Genomic DNA, 20,371 nt, shown 5'->3' on the forward strand with positions numbered 1-20,371 from the left:
TTCTTAGCCAGCCAGCATGTATCTAGATAATGGGCTATGTGCAGTTGCCTCTGTGAATGCTCCCTGCTAGCATTGAATTTTCTATAAGCTCCTGAAATGACTGTCTGCTTTTCAACAATGGTTAATGAGCAAAGAACCACTGTAATCTTGTGAGTAATCCTTCGGTCCATCCATGTTAGGCATGTCAGTTCAAGCTTTGTGTAAAGCATGATTTTTCATTCAAAGGGAACATATATCCTGTTTATAAGTACAGCTTATGTTCACTTTTATATTCAGTGAAACATATGATTATAAGATGCTTTTCACTTATTTATTTGCATCATAATTGGGAGCAGTGATATTGTCTACTTTGCTGACACACATTACCTCAGTGATATCATTTGTTCCTAATGAATTCATAGGCTGCGCTCTCAGGAATATTGTGTCAGCTTACAAAATGGCTGCCCTCGTGAAGTGCCTCAGTGATGTCACTGGGTCCTAGTGAATTGGAAGGCTGCATGTGTGGTTATATATATACTGTTGCATGACTCCAACCAAGTATAGCTATAATAATACAGACATCTATCTTCCCTTTGTAACTTTATACCATGTGGATGTTCAGGGCAGTAGCAATCTGAATGCTGTGAGCTTTGTTGTGGGACCAGGGCTCTGGCTCTCGGCTATAGGTATTTCTGGTGGCCTTTTTATCTTTTGTTTGACAATGTTGTTTAGAAAGCGCTTTAAGTATGTTGCAGCATCTTGTAAAGCCGTCTGTGTGACTTTGTTCTAATATAAGGTGCTAAAGGTGAGCGAGATCACATTTAGAAATGCAGCGTTTGTTGGCAACACATGCAAATGGCTTTGGTACCCTGCACACGGATTTATTTATTTTTGTAGCATCATTATTTTGTCACTGAGGAGAATAAGCAGGTTTTGTTATTTCTGTGCATGATTTATAACGCCTAGGGATTTTTAACCCGACTCCACTTCCCCCTGTTTGTAATGCATCTCTCAAAGAAAACATGAGAGGTGGTGGGGGGGGGGGGGAGGGTAAGGGTGGGGGAACAGATGCTTTATCAAAAACTGGAAGCTGCTTTCTCATTTCTATTTCTGCTATATATCAATGCAAATATCACTGAACAGGTGGCTCATGGGATCTCCAGAGACTGTTTACAGTAAAGGTTACAACCAGAATCGATCGCCTTGAGCCGCTTCCAATTTCAGTGTGGGCTGTTTGTCTTCACTGCCCAAAGTGGCAGCATCTCATTAGAGCTGCATTTATTAAGGTTCCTTGTCTCTGTTGAGAAGGCAAGAAGCAACCTGCTTAAAGATTATTTTATTCCATTTCTCCAGCATCAGCATCTGAGTTTAAAAGATAACTAAATGAGTTCAGCCCTTAGTAAAGATTTATAAATCTATGGATGATATGAACCCCCGTGATGGCCATCACCTATTAACCAATCAATCCATGAGGCATAAATGATATGTTTAACGTACATAACTTAAATACAAGGGGATTCTATTTAAGATTGTGATGTAGAAACTGAATGTTATTTAGATATGCGTTTCATTTCTCTGAGACAATATTTGAAATTATCATTACAAGCAGTTCGCTGGGACAGCCGTTTATCGTGACTGCTGTTCTGACAGAAATTATAAGAAATAGTCACATTCTTTCATTCCTTATCATTACGTTACAGTTGTTATGATTGTTTACTAGATTATTATATTCTTTACTGGATATACAGATCTACTAAAATATATGATTTGTTAAATTACATTGGGTTTTAATGGGGGCAACAGAGATACCCTCAATGGTTATGCATGCCAGGACATGGTCTTACAGTGTGCATACAGCACACTATTTACAGTTTCTTTGATGTGAACATTGTATTTTTTCATGACTTTAATGGAAAATATATACTGGAAGGTGATATTATTTCATTCTGGACATAAATTATTATTTATCTGTATATATTCATTCGTTAAAGTAAATCCGTCACCTAAACATCAGACTCCATTCAGATGCCATAGTCTATCATTTGAACCAATATCAGCCCACTGTATATCAATATACAGTGTGTTGCACCAATGTTTATGAGAATGAACCCTACGGATTCACTGGGATCTAGTGACAGTGAGTCACTGATGTTACTGGTCCCTAGTGAGCTGATTGGGTGAAAATTCTTACAGCCGACAAAATGGCTGCCATCACTGTATAACCATCCCATGTGTGGGTGACGGATCCTTATAAACTTGCAGTTTTTGTCTGAATCAGAATAAAATGCCAGCCTTATGTTTAAATGGAATTGTACCTCAGCTGGCCAAGTTATAATTGAAAATTGTACAATACCCATTTGGCTTTACTAAGTAATATCTGTGAACTAAAAAATAATGTATCCATAATGTAGCCCTGTTAAATCAGCCTCTGTTTAATCGCTATGCCTGTTTACAGGCTTTTTGGCTTTTTATTTTTTGTATGTACCAGCTTTATTTTACAGCATACGCTGAACAAATTAGGATCGATCCACTGGTCAAAAAACCTAGATAGCCAGAAGTTAAATCCATTAGGTTTTTGCTAACATTTTTATTCATGACATTTATCATCAAGAATTATTTGCACTTGTTATTAACATAACAGGAGTTGAATGTTTGTAATAGGGAAGCTTGATAAAATGCAGATATGAATCTTCTGGTCACCTAAGAAAATGTAACAATTTTGTAATGGCAATGTTCTTACTATAACAGATTATTTACAATTCAGACTATTTCTTGCAAAGTGTATAACGATTTCTTGATTTATATTTTATGTTCTTCGAGTAAGAAGTACAATGACTTGTCCCATTAAAAAAATAAAAAAAAAGACTGCAAGATAAAAAACCTTTAGGCTGTAGATGATTTGTCAATGGCCAATTAGAGTGCAGCAGTGTATAACAAGAGAAATCATTGTGTTCTGCGGGCCCATTCATACAGGTGACATCATGTGACACTGGCTGTTCTAACCAATCAAACAAACACAAAGATGTTTCAACAGCCGAGCCTTCCATAATATGTGATCTCTACATTTAATGAAATATTTATCTGTCATCTGCAGGACCAATATGTTGCGGTTTGCAAATTTCTGAAATATATTATCCAAATTTAAACTTACACATTCAGTGACAGATGTAAACTGGCAATAGGAGAATGAGAAATATATTAACTTATCTCTTATGTTGCTTTTGCAACTATATTTGCACAAAAAGTAGATACACAGAGTAGACACTGAAGTAGACCTGTTAACTACACACATCGCAGGAAGGCATTGTGTCATCTGAACCAATATCAATGACAATGCAGCCTATCAATTCACTAGGAGCTAGTGACATGCCTAAGGAAATTTTTAGTTTTAAGCTTAATGGTCCTTTCATACACTGCCGAGAATAACTGAACACTATGCTGCTACGGAGAGACTAGCAGAGCAATGCAATATGGCGTTGTCCTAACCACAACATGGAGCAATAACACAAGCAGATGTACACTGCTTAGGAGTTAGAACATGACAGATCTTTCCGCGCTTTTTGCAGTGGCCCTGTCTGATCCACAATACATGTGTTCTTAACTTGTTGACAACATGCACTTGTTGACATACAGAAGGAAAGCAAACCCCTGAGGGAAAGGCTATATTGGCAGTTTATCCTAATGCAATACATAAATAAAGACATAACATTAAACAGTTCACTTACATAAAACAGGACTCTAAACTAATGCCACAGCAGTGGACGTTTTTCTTCCTCTATTTGATTTGTGATTCCTGTCCCCCTCTTAGAAGAAATGGATGTGCAGGAGGTTATTGGAATGAATTCAATCAGTTAAAGAGATTTTATGGAAATATACTTTTAATTACATTAGCTCTCTTTGAGGCCCCTTTAGCAATGATGTGCTGAATCTAAAAGATTATACTTTTCTTGGCCATAAAATAATTAGCAGATAAGACATCAAAAGCCATAATTCTGAGCTCTGACAAATAAAACGCATTGTCTGTTTTACTGTCAGTCTTACAACTCCTAGAATCAAAAATAACATATCAATAGAATCTATTGTGCAGTTTAATGTAATATTGCTGTTCATCCAATAATATATTTCCCCTCTCTACCAAAATGTCTAAACACGTCCATACATATGTAACAAGAATGTTTAAAAACAAGAGTTACCAGTTATACCAAACTACAAATATTGTTGTTTCTACAACAGATTTTCTTTTTATATATGTTTATTTGAACATAAACATCAACAACTCATTGCATATTGTTATTTAGACGGTAGATTTAAAATTCATGCTGGCATTACAAGTGGCAGTTTCAGAATACTTTCAATCAATTTTCCAGCCCAATGAAGCTTATTTGTCAGATGGAAGAGAATACAGAGTCTTGGCCAAAATCATAAACAGTAAACATGGGTTTTAAGATAGGGTCTTCAACAGGTCTCCAAAATGTCTTTATATTAATAGTGGTTTCAACCACCAATCCACTCCTGCCCTGATTGCCAGGTTAATTGTCCAGACATTTAAAAACTCCATAATGCTACTCGAGCTGGATACCTCATATACAGAACAGTCTTGAAAAGGTCAGGCCAACACATTTATGACACATTAACTGTAAATGGCAGTTTAGAGGTTTATTAATGTGCAGCTCACTGATTTGCACACCAAATGTTGAATGATTCATAGCAGACTCAACAATGGCTATTTTATAAAAGATAATCTTCTATCTCAAAGCTTGAAACATTCTAGAATAAGACATCAATCGCTAAAAGTTCCTTGTTCGTTGTAACCATGCACATAAAGTTCTTTTCTCTCAATATATCTATAATCTAGTTTTCCTTTTCTTTAGTTTACATTTTATTTGGTTGCTTCAACCTTTTTTGTTTTTTTGTTTAGTCCTTATCTGTAGTTCTTATTGAATTTGCATTAACATCTGGATTGTGACATTTTTGGTGCTTTACTGTTTATATATTCTGTTTAGTAAATTATTCAAGTTACATGTATTACTTTCTTCTTTAAAGTTTTACAGGAAGTTTTCTTTTTGTTACTTTCTACAGGGTGAAGTGAAAAGTAAAGTCTTGGAGCTAAACTACTATGAGGTCTGAAGCTTTGCTGCTATATTTCACAATACTGCAAATAGTTGGGGCTGGATTCCCAGAAGATTCTGAGCCAATCAGTATTTCGCATGGCAACTGTAAGTAAAACAATGTTGGAGTCTTGTCAGAACTTGATTATGAAAATAAGCCTATTTATGATCAGGCCACTAGGGAGTCAACAGTTCAAGAAAGTCAACAATATACGAACCACAAAATTACCTTAAGTATTGGATGGAATACAGAGGGTTATGTCTTTCACTTTAAAATTGATGACATTCCTTTATGGAATTGAAGCTTGGCATTCCTTATCTATGTTCTATGGCCACAGAGGGGGGAAGTGTGTACTCAAGTTACCTACAGCTAAATGATTTTACAATGTTACATGCATAGGCAGTCATTATATGGGTGATCCCCATTGCTGCTCTGCATTACTACATGTGCACCTCACATGTTCACTTCCCTCTATCCAACATGTAGGTGGGTGGTAAAAACAAGTTAAGTAAAATAAAAATAAAACATTTTTTTTGTGCTGACATAGACATGTACCTAGGTTGCCTATATGGTAAGAACAGTCTCATGTATATGATGATGTAGCCCTAATTGTTCATTACTTGACTACTGTATACATTATATATACATCAGCACAAAAAGCATACATCATGCCTAATGAGAAAGTTGGCGCAACAATATTACATAACATAATATCATCATTATCATTAACATTTACATAGCGCCAGCAGATTCCGTAGCGCTTTACAATTGGGGACATTCACAGTAATAAAACAATACTGGGTAATACAGACAGAGAGGTAAGAGGCCCTGCTCACAAGTCTATGGGATGACAACTATCTCATGGGCAAGATATAATATTACACAGAAATGACCAGGTTTCATATTTCCAGGTAATTTAAGACTATGGGCTAGATTTACTAAACGGCGGGTTTGAAAAAGTGGAGATGTTGCCTATAGCAACCAATCAGATTCTCTCTGTCATTTATTTAGTACATTCTACAAACTGACAGCTAGAGTCTGATTGGTTGCTATAGGCAACATCTCCACTTTTTCAAACCCGCAGTTTAGTAAATCTAGCCCTAAAACTTATATGGTCTTACATGTTATTTACAGAAATGATGTGCTATGGTACATATTCGTGCATATCTGCATATAGGCCACCATGATACAAGGTGTTATGGTAAATAATGTAACCTGAATATATTGGGGCTGATTCATTAAGGAAAGTAAAGCAAAAAAAATAGTAACTTTGCATTTGGGCAAAACCATGTTGCATTGGAGGGGAGGCAAATTTAAAATGTGATGACAGATTTAAAGGTGGGGTTTGGCATGTTCTAAAACAACTTTTTAAATTTAAGTGTACAAATAAAGCTATCAAGCATTTGTGTGCTACATGAAAAAACAGCCAGGATATATCTTATGTGCAAAACAAAAAACTAATTTGCACCCCTTGCATTGTAACATGGTTTTGTCCAAGAGAAAACTTACTAATTTTTTGCCATACTTTCTTTAATGAATCAGGTCCATTTTCCATAATGTTAAATTGAATGTTGCTGGCTGAAACTTTGTTAGAAAAGTATTTTTAAATTGGAGACTCCAACTAAAGTCCTGTGTCTGTACAAGGGATAATCTCTTGGCATATCTACTGCTAATCTCCTCTACTAACCTTCTTAAGAGATATAGGTCCTTAAGTACATGACCATTCCCCTACGTTTCAGCCTTATCTACCTGCAGAATGGATTTAGAGTTACTGAAAAGTGTGCCTCCAACTAGCTTAGCCTGGCTTTGCCTAGCTCTCCACATGATATAAATCTGCATAAAATCAGCACGAAAACCACAAATATCTCTGACTGTTTATAAACCGTCTTTTCACACCACTGCTAAACTGTAATTGTAATATTAACAATCGCAAATTAAATTTCGTGTATTAAAATTACTAAGATGGGGAAAATTAACATGCAGATACCAAATGCTTATGAAATTATACAGGCAAAATTAAAAAGCTCAGGCTCATTTCCAATAACATATTAAATTAAAGTTATTATTAATATGCAAGTTGCTTCCATATACAGCATTTTGTTCAAGCAGCTGTATGTATATCCTGCTTATTAAAATGAGGGAATTCCCAGCAAGAAGTGGTGATCAGATTGGTAAATGTTCTGTTTTCAAGAGATTCCTTCATAAAACAAAATGGCTGACAGCTGTTCATATATATTGTGAAGTAAACAAACACCACCATATACTTTGTTTTGAAGTTATTTTACAAATTAATATTTTAATGTATCATGAGTAATGTGACATTATCATTTTATCTCAATTTATGAAGGTGGTTAATAGAAAGAAAACACATTTGTCCCATATATTGGATGTTGTTGAATGTTTTAATGTCTCTCTTTTAATCTCTGGGTGGAAACACATGCACTTTTTAGATTAGTACATATAAAGAATTTATTTTGCTGTTGTATTTTTGCCTTTTATACTGTTGCCTTTTATACTTTCCTGTTTATTTTATCTTTTACATCTTACTTTGCCCAACTTATTTAAGATTGTAGTAGATATATATATTTCTCATAATTGAATATGTCAGTGCATGTAATTTATCAAATGATTAGTTTAAAATTTCTAGCCGTAAATTGTTGTGGACGACAGACTTTGAGGCCCTAAAGGTCCATTAACATTTTTGTTGAAGCCCAGTGCAAGGAGAACTACCTGAGAGCGGTAACCTTTTGAAGTTTTGTTTTCTAGAGTTCAGTTTCCTAAATTTCCAATGTGTCACCTATTCATTGTTAGCACTGTGAATGGCGTCAGGATAAATTGTGTGTACTATTTAGACGGGTGCGTTACGTGACTGTTCAACTCTGTGCAAGAGCTTTGAAAGAAATGCAAATTTTATGTTCTCATTTCAAAGCTATATTGTTACTTGTATTTGTGTTTTGTTGTTTTTTTTAACAGATACAAAACAGTATCCGGTATTTGTGGGGCACAAACCAGGAAGAAACAACACACAGAGGCACAAAATGGACATCCAGCAGATCATGATAATGAACCGGACATTGTACATAGCTGCTAGGTTGGTGATCCCCTGCTGACGACATAGTTTTTAGCAAGAGAAAATTAGTTGAAAGCATCTCATTTCACACTATTATAACATTTTAGCATTTAGCCCTTTCCTGCTTAATTTTCATATGCAAATTTAGATTTATATCTAATTCAATATTCATAAAAGTCTTGTGTTAAAGATCAGTATTTGGACTATTTGGTGCATCCTTTTGTCCAAATATGAAAAATTGCTATAATCTTACTGTGACCATACTACAATGAATCTATTGAGCAATGAGTCTTGAAAACAAAGTATGGAAGTGTAAGGTGTCAAATGCTACAATGGCTGCACTGTGCTCCTGGCAGAGAGTTAATGTGTAAAAAAATAAACTTAATTTCCTGCTACTAGTGAAGTTTAAATATTTTCAGTCAATCACTAGAGGTGGTTCCTAATGACTTTCTTCTGCGAGGGGAAAAAAACCTCTCCTGTGCCTAACAGAAGTATCATTGTTTGCTTTTATACTGTTCAGGAATCCCTGGCTGAGAGCCGGTGATTAGAGAAGTTCATGTCAGTCATGCACATGTAGTCACTTGTTGAGGTTTTTGTCTAAGCAAAATGCATTAACTGCACTCAAGTGAGAGATAATCATGACAATTCCATGCTAATTTGAAGCTTTCATGTTGCATGCAGAATGAATAGATGTTGCTACACCTCAAGCTCTTAAATAATTTCACCTTGGGAACATTCAAATGCTATTTACTAAACTGCTAAAATTTATGTATCTATCTCTTTATATAAATATTTTCCTGGGTGATCTTTGGCTCGGTGGAGGCAGACATTTTGTGGGGTGGGGCAATATTCATGAGGGAGTAGCCTATCCACTCACTAGGTACCAGTGTGATCACTTTATTACATGTTCTTGTGGCACTGTGTATTTGTGAATTCATAGCATGTATGCTCATGAATATTGGTACAGCCCAGAAAATGGCGGCCTCCACTGTGTGTAGCTGACATGGGCTGTTTATTGTCATGGTGTATCTATATCAGTGATTTTCACTTTCATTAGTCTAACTTGTATTGATATGTGATTAGTGACTCTGACATAAAGCCTCAGAAACCTAGAGTGGTTACATACATATGACATACTTGCCAACTCTCCCGGAATGTCTGGAAGACTCTCGAAAATCGGGTTGGTCTCACGGACTCCCAGGAGAGCTGGCAAATCTCCCGCATCCCACAATTGCGGGGCTAAAATGACGGGATTCGCGGTGAATCGCGTCATTTTGGCCCGCTACAAAAAGGCATATTTGTTGGAGGCGGGGCCAAAATGACGCGTTTTGCCGCCCCCCGCCCCCTCCACCTTCTAGACACGCCCGTCTCCCGGATACAGCTTGCCAAATGTAGGCAAGTATGACATATGGTGCAGTTTGTCATCTTGATCAGTTTATGGATAGATTAGCCACTGGCTAGGCTGCATTATCAACAGCTTTCACAGACAGAATAAGCCAGACAAATATACTATCTCCAGTCTCCCCGCTTGAAAAACAGTGTTGCAGTGTAATTGCATTTATAGAATTTATTTCATAGCAGATTATAGTGCCAGCACTCTGCTCTATACAACTGGATCAGATAAGAAATGTGAAGACTCTACTAATCAGAGCTTACAGTCTAAATAGATACAGCAATAATTACTTGTTGGGTTAAAGCTGTATGTGGTTGTTTGAGGAGTGCTGAGTCCAGTAGAAGACTAGCCCCTCTCAGACCAGGGAAACCATCTTGTTAGATTATTAGAACATTGACTCTTGTACCTATTATGTTTGTAGCCCCTATGTTTTCTTGTGTTCCTGGAACAGCCCTGGTGATCTTAATTTCTAAATGTAAATATCTTCTCCCTCCTAATGCATCAGGACTAATGCATACTTGCCAACTCTCCCGAAATGTCCGGGAGACTCCCGAAATTCGGGTCTGTCCCGGAAGAGCAGGCAATACTCCTGATTCCCGGCGGCTTGGCAAATTAAACGGAGGGGGCGGGGCTTACTGGCGTTGTGGAGACGTCATTGTGGCCCCGCCCCCTATTTCCATTGGCCGAAAAAGCGGGGCTAACAACGTGATTCTTTGAGCCCCACACACCCACCTGCCTCCCGGGACACAAGTTGCCAAAGTTGGCAACTATGGACTAATGATATAATATTAATAGCATCTTCTACTATATTTGTTTTACTTTATATGCATTCCAGTCGGAAGCATGGGGTGGATTCTAAGCATAGGTCAAAGATCACCTAAAAGGCTCTTGTCATGCGTCTATTTAAAGTTGGAGCCCCAATTTTGTTTTATATGTTATTCTTTTAGAAAACAAACATGCCACCATATGAGGTGTGCTGCGCCACCAAAGGGTTAACACAGAGGAAATGAGTTCAGGACGTTGGACACCCACCTTGCCTAAAGCCATGAATGGTTTCCCACTGTGCAGGGGAGCACAAGTCAAAAGATTCACACCATTCAGGAATCCCCATGCTTGTTCATTCAGCAGCTGTTATAGCACAGCTCCTGTATACATAGATTATATGGGTGGCCATGGGTCACGGACAGCCAGTGGCATCGTACAAATAGTCTTCCCGAGCAAGACTATGTCATGGTAACAAAATCTCGCAGTGCCAGCCAGAGATGCGAAAAGCATCATTTTTAGCACAGCAGCAGAATTAAATCCTAGTTTACAACATACATGTGTGGAACTTACTGTTTGGAAAAAACACAAAGTCTTTTTGTCTAGAACAAAAATAGGGCTGTAGTTAGTAAACCAGTTGGATCACAAAAAGGATGGAGTTTTCTGAACGTGTTAGCACACAGAGGTGGGAAGTATAATTATCCCGTTATTAGGTTTCATTGAGACAGGACTGCTTATGTCATGCACTGGACTTAGCAATATATGAGAGAATAAATCAAGCAGAAATTGTTCATTGCAGCTATATTAAAAAGGATTCCTTGGCAATCTCTGGGAATCCAAGTGAGAAGTCCTGTATTGCTGCTTGGTGACTGACTTATCATCTGGTTCAGTCAAGCACACTGGTAGGAGCAAAATAAAAGGGTAAATGAAGGTAAAGCATAGTCCTGACAACATGGGGGTGTCCGCTAATGCCCACTTTGTAGCATCTCGCTAAAGATGATCAGCCCTGATGGTGTCATCTGTGTGGTGTTGCGGCATCGCTCTGCAGTAGAACAAAGTGGGCACAGCAAATTAAGTTGAAAGCTAATGTTATTATTCCTCTAATGACCCAGACTGTGGTTTAAGCCATTAAAGTGAACTGCATGATAAACTGCAGCATCCAACGCCTAGGAATTAAACAGAAGTTCTTTTCTTTAGAAAACCCAGAATGCTCCATATTGCAACATTTGGCAGACAACAAAACCTAATTACAAAAGAATTTAGCCACAAGCGTTAAGTAGTTGTTGGAAATCCCAACTTATTTCTCGTTATTTTGGCATGTGGTTTCAAATGTGAATGGTTTACTAGTACTGCTCTCACCGTGTTTTATTAACCGTTTTAATGTTTTTTTTTTTTGCAATTTATCCTTTGACATTATAGAAATGAAATCATTAAGGAAACAGGCACAGATAAGAGAAGCAATAGTGTAAATGGGGTATCTTAGGAAGGAAACAGCACAGGATGAAGGTTACATAGTAAACTAAAATAGAAAAATAAATCATGTCACAAGAAAAACTTTAGATAGGTCTTAGTTTCATTTATTAAGGGCACTAAATTGCACCTTTGTGCCTAGAGGGTCCACCCAGCACTTATATATCATAGTGCACATCTACTCTTCTCTTTCTGGAGACACCTTCACAAACCAGCAGTGTGTGCGGGAGACAGAAAGTCCAACCTCCTTCCACTTTAGAACAACCCTTTTATTAAATTAAAATTAAAATTTTCTCCCATTTAATGCTCAGTTTAGCCTCTTATGGCCATACTTGCCAACTCTCCCGGAATGTCCGGGAGACTCCCGAAATTCGGGTCAGTCTCACGGGAGAGCTGGCGATTCTCCTGCATCTGGCTCATTTGCCCACTTTAATAAAATTAGACCTGGAATGTATGGGCGGAGGGGGCGGGCCTTCGCAATTCGCATCATTTTGGCCCTGCCCCCAGTGATGTAATGCTTGTTTGGGGTCTTTTTAAAAAGACCCAAAATGGGCATTACATCACCGGGGGGCAGGGCCAAAATGACGCGAATCGTGAAGCCCAGCCCCCCTCCACCCATACACCCGAGCCCTCCAGTATCTCCCGGACCCGGCCAACATAAGGTTGGCAAGTATGCTTATGGCTTAAACTAATCAGGAATGTGAGGGTACACATGAGGACACTTTTTAACATGGTGCAAAAAGCACCTAAACATACCACTCCCTAAGTGCAACTGGATGGTGCAAAGTGCGTCACATTAAAAGTAATACTGCACTGGGCACAAAGGAAATGATTTGTCCGAATGCCAGCCATTTGCTCCATGTTATTTGGAGCTGGACATGTAGGGACACATTTTTCACAGTCACTTGAAGATGAGCAGAACAGTCAGGCTACAGATAGGGGGAATTCAATGTTCTGTGACGTTCATAAGAACATCGTGGATGCGCTGTTTTACCATTATTACGGTAAAAAGTAACACTAAGGGGGGTATTCAATTGTTTCTTTTAACGCGCTAAAACAAAAAAAAACGAGCGCTCTAAAAAAACTTCATATTATACGGTAATTTTGCGCGCGTAAAACAGTTAATATGGTACTTACTCGCTGCCAGCGGGCTGAATTTCAGCTCGCTGCTCAGGGAGCTGCGAGATGAAATTTAGCGAGTAATTACCGTATTAACGGTAATATTTTTAGAGCGCTCGTTTTTTTTTGTTTTAGCGCGTTAAAAGAAACAATTGAATACCCCCCTTATCCTCTAAGGGGCGCGAGCAGAAATCAACATTGCTTCTGTAAAAATCCGCACAAGGTGTCTGGCGGGTCGTTCTGGATATTTTAAAATTGTAAATTCTCCCCATAGTTTGATTATTGCACAGTACACACAGTATGCCCCATTTGTTTAGGAGTGCCACACCACACCCCTATCCATGTGCTATTTCTGCCTTGATGTTTGACAAAACATTGTTGTAAATGAAAGAACAAATTTAGATCCATCTAACCTGCGTATTATTTTGCCCCACTCCCACAATTCACCCTTGTGTCTCTGTCAGTCTACCCCTTACTTTAGATTGTACACTCCTTTGAGCAGGGCTTTCTCTTCTGTTTCCACCACTTTTAACTTTGCTCTCCAGCTACTCAGCCTACGTCCTCTTGGACCAGCTAGTACCAGTCCAAGGGTCTAGTCCAGTGAGGGGCAACGTGAAAGAGGTGAAGGCAGTGGCGCACGCAGGGGGGGTTTCTGGCTCTCCAGAAACCCCCCCCCATCCGCTAACTAGGTGCCCACCATAGCGGCACTGTACTATACAGCAGCCGCGGTGCTGTCAAAGAAGCGTCCGCGGCGGTGCTGTATTGTATATAGCACCGCCGCGGACGCTTCTTTGACAGCGCCGCGGCTGCTGTATAGGACAGCGCTGCCGAAATGGAGCTGCTGCTCCAGCCTTCAAGGGGCAGCACAGAGAAGTGCACTCCCTTCTCCAGGTATGTCACCTGACCTCCCTGCTCTGTGCATAGGAGGTCACGTGACTCGGGGGAGCCCCAGGTCAAGACTCAGCAGGTTGTCTGTTGCTGGACTTTTTATTTGGTTTGTGCTTAACAGACAAATTTGTCCCTGTACCTTTTTAATACCGCTGGAGTATGTAAATAGGGACCAGAATCTCTCATTCTGCTACCTGTCCCAGAGGAAGATTATCAGATAGCAGATCAAACTGAAAGAGAAAGGTAAATGTGACTAAGTATTGTGAACTTTTAGCTAAGGTTTGTTTTACAAACTATTGGCTCATCAAAGTGTGATGACATGAAGACGTGCTGCTGCCTAAATTCCTCTTTTTACCTCCTCAATCAGATACAGTGGTCCTGAGTCATTAAGGAAAGTAAGGCAAAAAAAAGAAGTAAATGTTCTCCAGGACAAACCATGTTGCAATGCAAGGGGTGCAAATTAGTTTATTATTTTGCACATAAGTTATATACTGGCTGTTTGTCTTCTAGCACAACAATACTTGATAGCTTTATTTTTACACTGAAATTTAAGTTGATCTAAGACATGCCCTAACCCAAATATAAATCTGTCTGCACATTTTAAATTTACCCCCCCTCCAATGCAACATGGTTTTGCCCAGGTGCAAAGTTACTCCTTTTTATGCTTTGCTCTCCTTAATGACCCAGTATGTACAGCTCCGTGCCAGGCTACAGCATAAACTTAAACATATGGGAGGAGGAGATTGCAGCTACATCCCTTTGCAGGGATTTGTATGTGGCATACATTGCGTGGGGTCACAGTGGGGTTTCTCTACTATAATGATTGTGGGGTCACAGCGGGGTCCCTGTACTGTAATTCTCCATGGTTCATGTTCTGCTGATCTAAAGCATGTGATCCAGTTCGATAAAGCTAATATCCAAGCTACAGTTGACCTCATGGTGTAAACAAAAAAGAGTAGACCCTGTTATGTCAAGAGGAGAAAACAAATGGCATTTTAATGATAGCTATTCATTGCTGCCGTCTCTTATACCACTTTCATACTGCCGTCCCGGCAATATCCCGGGTTGTTAACCCGGGATTTGCCGGGGCACAGGACAGTATAGATAACAAGATTCCCGGGTCGGGCGGGTTCATACTGCACCTGCCCGACCCGGGTTTTAGAAAAAAAAAGTGTTAAAAAAGATTTTAATAAAAAAAACAAAAAAAACCCATAAGAAATGTTTACTTAACTTATTTTCAGCCAGCGGTGTCTCCGGTGCGTTGCCGGCTGTCAGGGAGACCTCTAGGTACTAAAATGACGTAATTTCTAGTCCATTAGTCAATTTTTTTACCTCACATTTTTTTTTTTTTTATAGTATGAATGGTGAGACCCGGGAATTACACGGGTTGCACCATTCATACTGCAGGCTAGTGGGGTCCAACACGGGAATTACCCCTCGCAAAATCCCGGGTCTAAGTCCCGGGATTTTAGACCCGGGATTTTGTGGTTGGACTATTCATACTGCACCAAGACCCGGGTTTTTCCAGCGTGCCTCTGCAAAAACCCGGGTTTTTGGTGCAGTATGAATGGGGTATTACACACAGAATTTATGATGAAAGGTTGAAATAAAATGTATGGTATAAAATCTCATTCATTCCTTATGCAAGTCTTAACTAAGCACTTATTACATAGAACTTGTGTCATTTACTAACTAGTCACACACTCTTGATAAATATTGTTCAGGTTTGCACAGTGTCATTGTTCTTCTGTTTTACTTTAGTATTTTGGCATTTTTGCTCATAATATCATGTTGAAGTGTAGCCATCACCTACACACAGTGGTGGCAGCTATTTTATAGATGCTATGCATAGTACTGAGTTATGAGGCACAAAGTGTCACTAATTACTGGGAGGGGCTGCTTCCCTTGTGTATTGTTGAAGTGGGCAGTATAAAGTGGTCCTACTAGTTCTGGAAATCTCATTAATCTATGGCTAGTCACCTCTCATTAAATCATCATTATTATAATACCTGTTATATTCAGTATATATTTATTAGTGTCCACATAATGTAATAGTGCTCCTGGAAACAGATATTGTCATATTGATCATTTGCTTTTTTTCCCAGGGACCACATCTACACGATAGACATGGACACTTCACACACAGAAGAATTCTACTTCAGCAAAGTGAGTAATATATCTGTGTATCAATACTGTACGGCTGGTTCTTGTAATGGGATACACCTATTGGTATAGACATACAGTAGGGTAGAGGCTATTGTTTTTGCAGGAAGGCTGGGAGCAACAGAAACGAGGGCAGCATCATGCCCAGTGACTGCCAGTTGGACAGCCCTGAAGCATGTCATAGAAATCAGTGATGGTTAATATTCTGACCACAAGTGGCTAATTTGGATGCACTCATCGTTTGCTCTTATAGAAACTGCCAGTTGCAGCGACAATGAAATAGGTTAAAGAACATCGGCTGTATGATTATTTGCAGAAATTGGCAACAAGCGTTCGCACCTTTTGTGGAAGAGAAAAATTCTGACATTGATTATCAATGTCTAGTACTGTTTTCAAATTCAATTTTGTCGAACTCTCAAGAAATCTATTTATGGCTATATTTCCATATTTTAACCTCTATATGAATTTTTATGATGCATCCATCACCAACAGTCTCTGATTCTCTCTCTCTCTCTCTCTCCTCATCTGCTGTATTCTCTCTCTTTGTGCTATTTATTGTGCCCTCTCCTCTCTCTGTCGCTCTTGTTCAGACAGGACAGGTCACAAAGCAGATGCTTCTCACACACATGATGTTCAGAGCACCAAACCAGGAGGCTGTTATGTAACTTTCAATCAACACCCAAAAAATGTTAAGTGCCATGTTTTCAAGCTGCCTAAACGACAGATAAAACACATTTAAATCTCAGAGATTACCAGATATGTTGGAACTTTGCACCTCTTTTGGGAATCAGTTTGGATGGATCAATCACAAGCTTCTGCCTGTTGTATACAAATGACTGATGCATGTGTGTAATATAATATAAATGTAAAAAAGAGATAAGTCATTTACTATTTTGTTATAACCCTGATAGGATGAATTTTCAATCTCTCTTTGCCCATCAAACATTAGGATGACAAAGCACATTTCAAAATGAAGGGGAAATAAAATGAAATGCAGACATTTGTGAGGCTTTATCCTGAGCAGTATGTTCTCTGTATGGAAATGTTTCAGAATCCCTTCAGGATTATCCATCAAATTGCTTTCCTCCAACTGAGTTATGCAATTGCATTACGCTTTAATATTTACTTAAATCACAAACAGCCATTTTAATAATGTTTTGTCTTGCTGTTAATAAGTTATTGCTTTGGTGAAATGCTTCTGTTCACTGATTTGCTATTGACTTTAGTTGTTTACTGAATTATAACAACATGTATACATCCATATTTGATACATTAAGAAGAACTCAGAAAAGGCCTCTATATTTTGGTTTGGCTTGTCATATAACTTTAAAAGCACTGTGCTATATATATGTAAAGGGTTCTAGTGCTACCAATATGTGTGTAGGGCTTTACAAAGCATGTATCAAGGAATTGCCATTGGTTAGTCAATTTTAATTAAAGGACTAAACAGACATTTCATGAATTTGTCACCTGACTCTTATTTGCATAGAATGCCACTGGCATTGTGGTGAGTTTACCAGGGAAGTAGAATAGGGAGATAGATAAAAAGTAAATTTAGGAAAAAAAAGCTTTAACAGAACAAATGACTAGTAAACTCTATATTTATTTTTCAACATTATTATTACCATTTATTTATATAGCGCCTCTAATTCCGCAGCGTTGTACAGAGAACTCACTCACATCAGTCCCTGCCCCATTGGGGCTTACAGTCTAAATTCCCTAACACACACACACACACACACACACACACACACACACACACACACAAAAGGACAGACACAGAAGGACAGACATACTAGGGTCAATTATATTAAATGATAATGAGGCCACCCTAAGAATATGGTAGTTTGCAAACTCTTCAGGACATGGGCTCCTTTGTTAATGTTTGGCTTGAAGTGTTTACTGCTAGCACTTTGATATGTTATATCATTTATTTGAATTTGTGATAAATCAGCCATTAGATTAATCAATTTGGTACTTGCCTTTTAAAAGGAAAAGGGGAAAGAGAGAGTAACATAATACAAACAGATCCCCACTTTCTAATGCCTAGCTTAGCAAAGTCACCAAAAGCATCTAGCAGACTATACTTTACTCTCCCTGTGGTTTTATTTGCATAGGGCAGACAGGATGATCTTCCTGTTCTTTGCATAAAGCTTTTATTCCCCAGGCTGACTAAGTGCTATTTCACCTGTAATCACCTCTCATGATGCTTAAAATTAGACATAGACGAGACATATTAAAGAATGTCTTGCTGAAAAATAGAGCGAGCACATAATTTGTTTTCGCTCCTAATATGATTGTGTCATCCAGCTATGTTAGTCCATTGCAAATATATGTGAACATTTAGGTTGTGCCAGAGTTTGTCTTTTTGGCATCCACTACCATATTGATTTTTATCATGGACTAAAGATATCTAATAAGACTGGACACCATAATTAAAATTTTGGACATCAAGAAGAATTCTAGATGAACAATCCTGGGCAAACAAACCTGGCATGAAATTCTCCATGGAATCAGAGGAGTATTAAAATACAATTGTTGGTGCACCAACCAAAAGGGAGGTTTTTCCATTCTTTACCAGATAAGGATGTGTACACGTATGTTTACTTCCCAACTGTCCTGATTGAGGGCTGTGTCCTGCCACCACGATTGGGACAGCTTTTTCCCCTTGGGTGGGAAATTTTGGAGGTACTATATGTTCACTGCTGCCCTGTATGTCCGAGTAGCAGTGAACGGGTGACACCAATGGAGGTGTATGGAAAGTATAGGGGCAGCGTAGCACTTCAAAAGTACCAGGCACGCCCCTGGTGGTGTGGCCACTCCCTCATCATGATATGGCTATATCCCAATCGTACTGTGGCTACACCCCCTGCCCCGATTCCAAAATGTTGGGAGGTAAGGGGCACACGGAGTATTGTCGGGGGGGGGGGGGTTTCTCCCCTCCGACCCCAGAAAAAAAAATAAAAAAAAATTCGAGAGAGCTGCTGCGCTCCGTTTCGCCAGCGCTGTCCTATACAGCAGCCGCGGCGCTGTCTAAGAAGCATCTGCGGCGGTGCTGTATACAATACCGCCGCGGACGCTTCTTTGACAACGCCGCGGCTGCTGTATAGGACAGTGGCCACTTAGTTAGCGCAGGGGGGGGTTTCTAGAGACTCAGAAACCCCCCCTGCGTGCGCCACTGGAGGTATGCATATGTATAAATATGTACGTACTAATATGTTGTTCACAAGTTATAGGTGATACTGTATGTTCTACACATGACCTTAAAATGTAGATGTCCTACTCTTAGCTGTAATAACAACGCTTACATCAAAGTGCTTGGAATCGTCCTTTGGAATGCTGAGCATTTCCTTTTATAACTTTGTACTTTCAATTTTATTATGCTGATAGCGTGAAACTCTACCCAGGGACTTCTATAAGGCCTGCTAGAGCTGCATGCATCATTAGCATATTGTTATCCCTATGGTGAACTAAAGAAGCAGGAGAACGTTAATAAGCCCTTGATATAGGGAACAGCAATGTATGTCAGTCCTATGGCTTTCTTCATTTTTATTCCACCTTCAGAGCTGTTGTGCTTGACGTTTATAGATCTGCAATAGAGTGTTAAAACTGACAAACACATCTAGAGCAGTAAATATGTCTAGTGCAGAATAAAAAGAGAATGCAATTAAATTTCTACGTGTCTGTATAGACAGGGAGTCAAGAAGTCACACATCCCTTCACTGCAGAATTGCCCAAGTGACTGTGCACCTGTCTAAGAGGACACATTGGACATTTTAAACATTACATTATATTATGCTTTAAATAAGTGCCAATCATAAGAGGACAGATGCATCATGTAAACATATATTATGCAGCTTGTCTCCTGAATTCAACTCTGACATTAAAAATCAAAGACATCATAGCCTCAGGGGTTATAATTGATTTTTTTTCCCCTGATCTTTTGCAGAAACTGACATGGAGATCTAAGCAGCCGGATGTAGACACCTGCAGAATGAAGGGAAAGCATAAGGTAGGCAGTTTCCATTTCTTGTGCTGACACCAAGGGTTACCCTGTAAGATGGTTATCTGTGGTCACTGCCTGAGATGTGCTATGGATCACGGCACACACCGCTCCAGCGGTAATTGCTTTTTCAATTAACTCAGAGATTTTAAATTGCAGAACAGTTGCTTGTTTACTGTTAAATATCATGTTAAAATGATTTTTTTACACGGGTCTAGGAATGTTATTAGCTCTTGCAACCAGCTGAAAGTGATGCTATATAATACAAAACTCAACAACTGGTCATTTTAAAAACAAGAACCTAGAATAATACAAATAATACAATATTTTATATAATAAGATACAGTAAAGTAACCGGTTACATAGTGGGGGAGGATTATCATTTCAGGAATATTCTCTGTAATTGTTCTGCTAA

General features: G+C 38.8%; 1 protein-coding gene across 4 annotated transcripts in view; it reads left to right on the plus strand.

The window, feature by feature from the left end:
* The window catches only part of SEMA6A (semaphorin 6A), a 156,520-nt gene that overhangs the window by 45,010 nt on the left and 91,139 nt on the right, over nt 1-20,371 (plus strand). For all 4 annotated transcript variants that reach the window (XM_075179421.1, XM_075179394.1, XM_075179402.1 and 1 more), the window contains exons 2-5: nt 5,059-5,195; nt 8,062-8,179; nt 15,896-15,956; nt 19,903-19,965. In XM_075179421.1, coding sequence (XP_075035522.1) covers nt 5,096-5,195; nt 8,062-8,179; nt 15,896-15,956; nt 19,903-19,965 — 342 coding nt within the window. In that variant the 5' untranslated portion in view covers nt 5,059-5,095. The remainder of the gene's footprint in view (nt 1-5,058; nt 5,196-8,061; nt 8,180-15,895; nt 15,957-19,902; nt 19,966-20,371) is intronic.

Source organism: Mixophyes fleayi, chromosome 1, assembly GCF_038048845.1.
Source record: "Mixophyes fleayi isolate aMixFle1 chromosome 1, aMixFle1.hap1, whole genome shotgun sequence".
NCBI lineage: Eukaryota > Metazoa > Chordata > Amphibia > Anura > Limnodynastidae > Mixophyes > Mixophyes fleayi.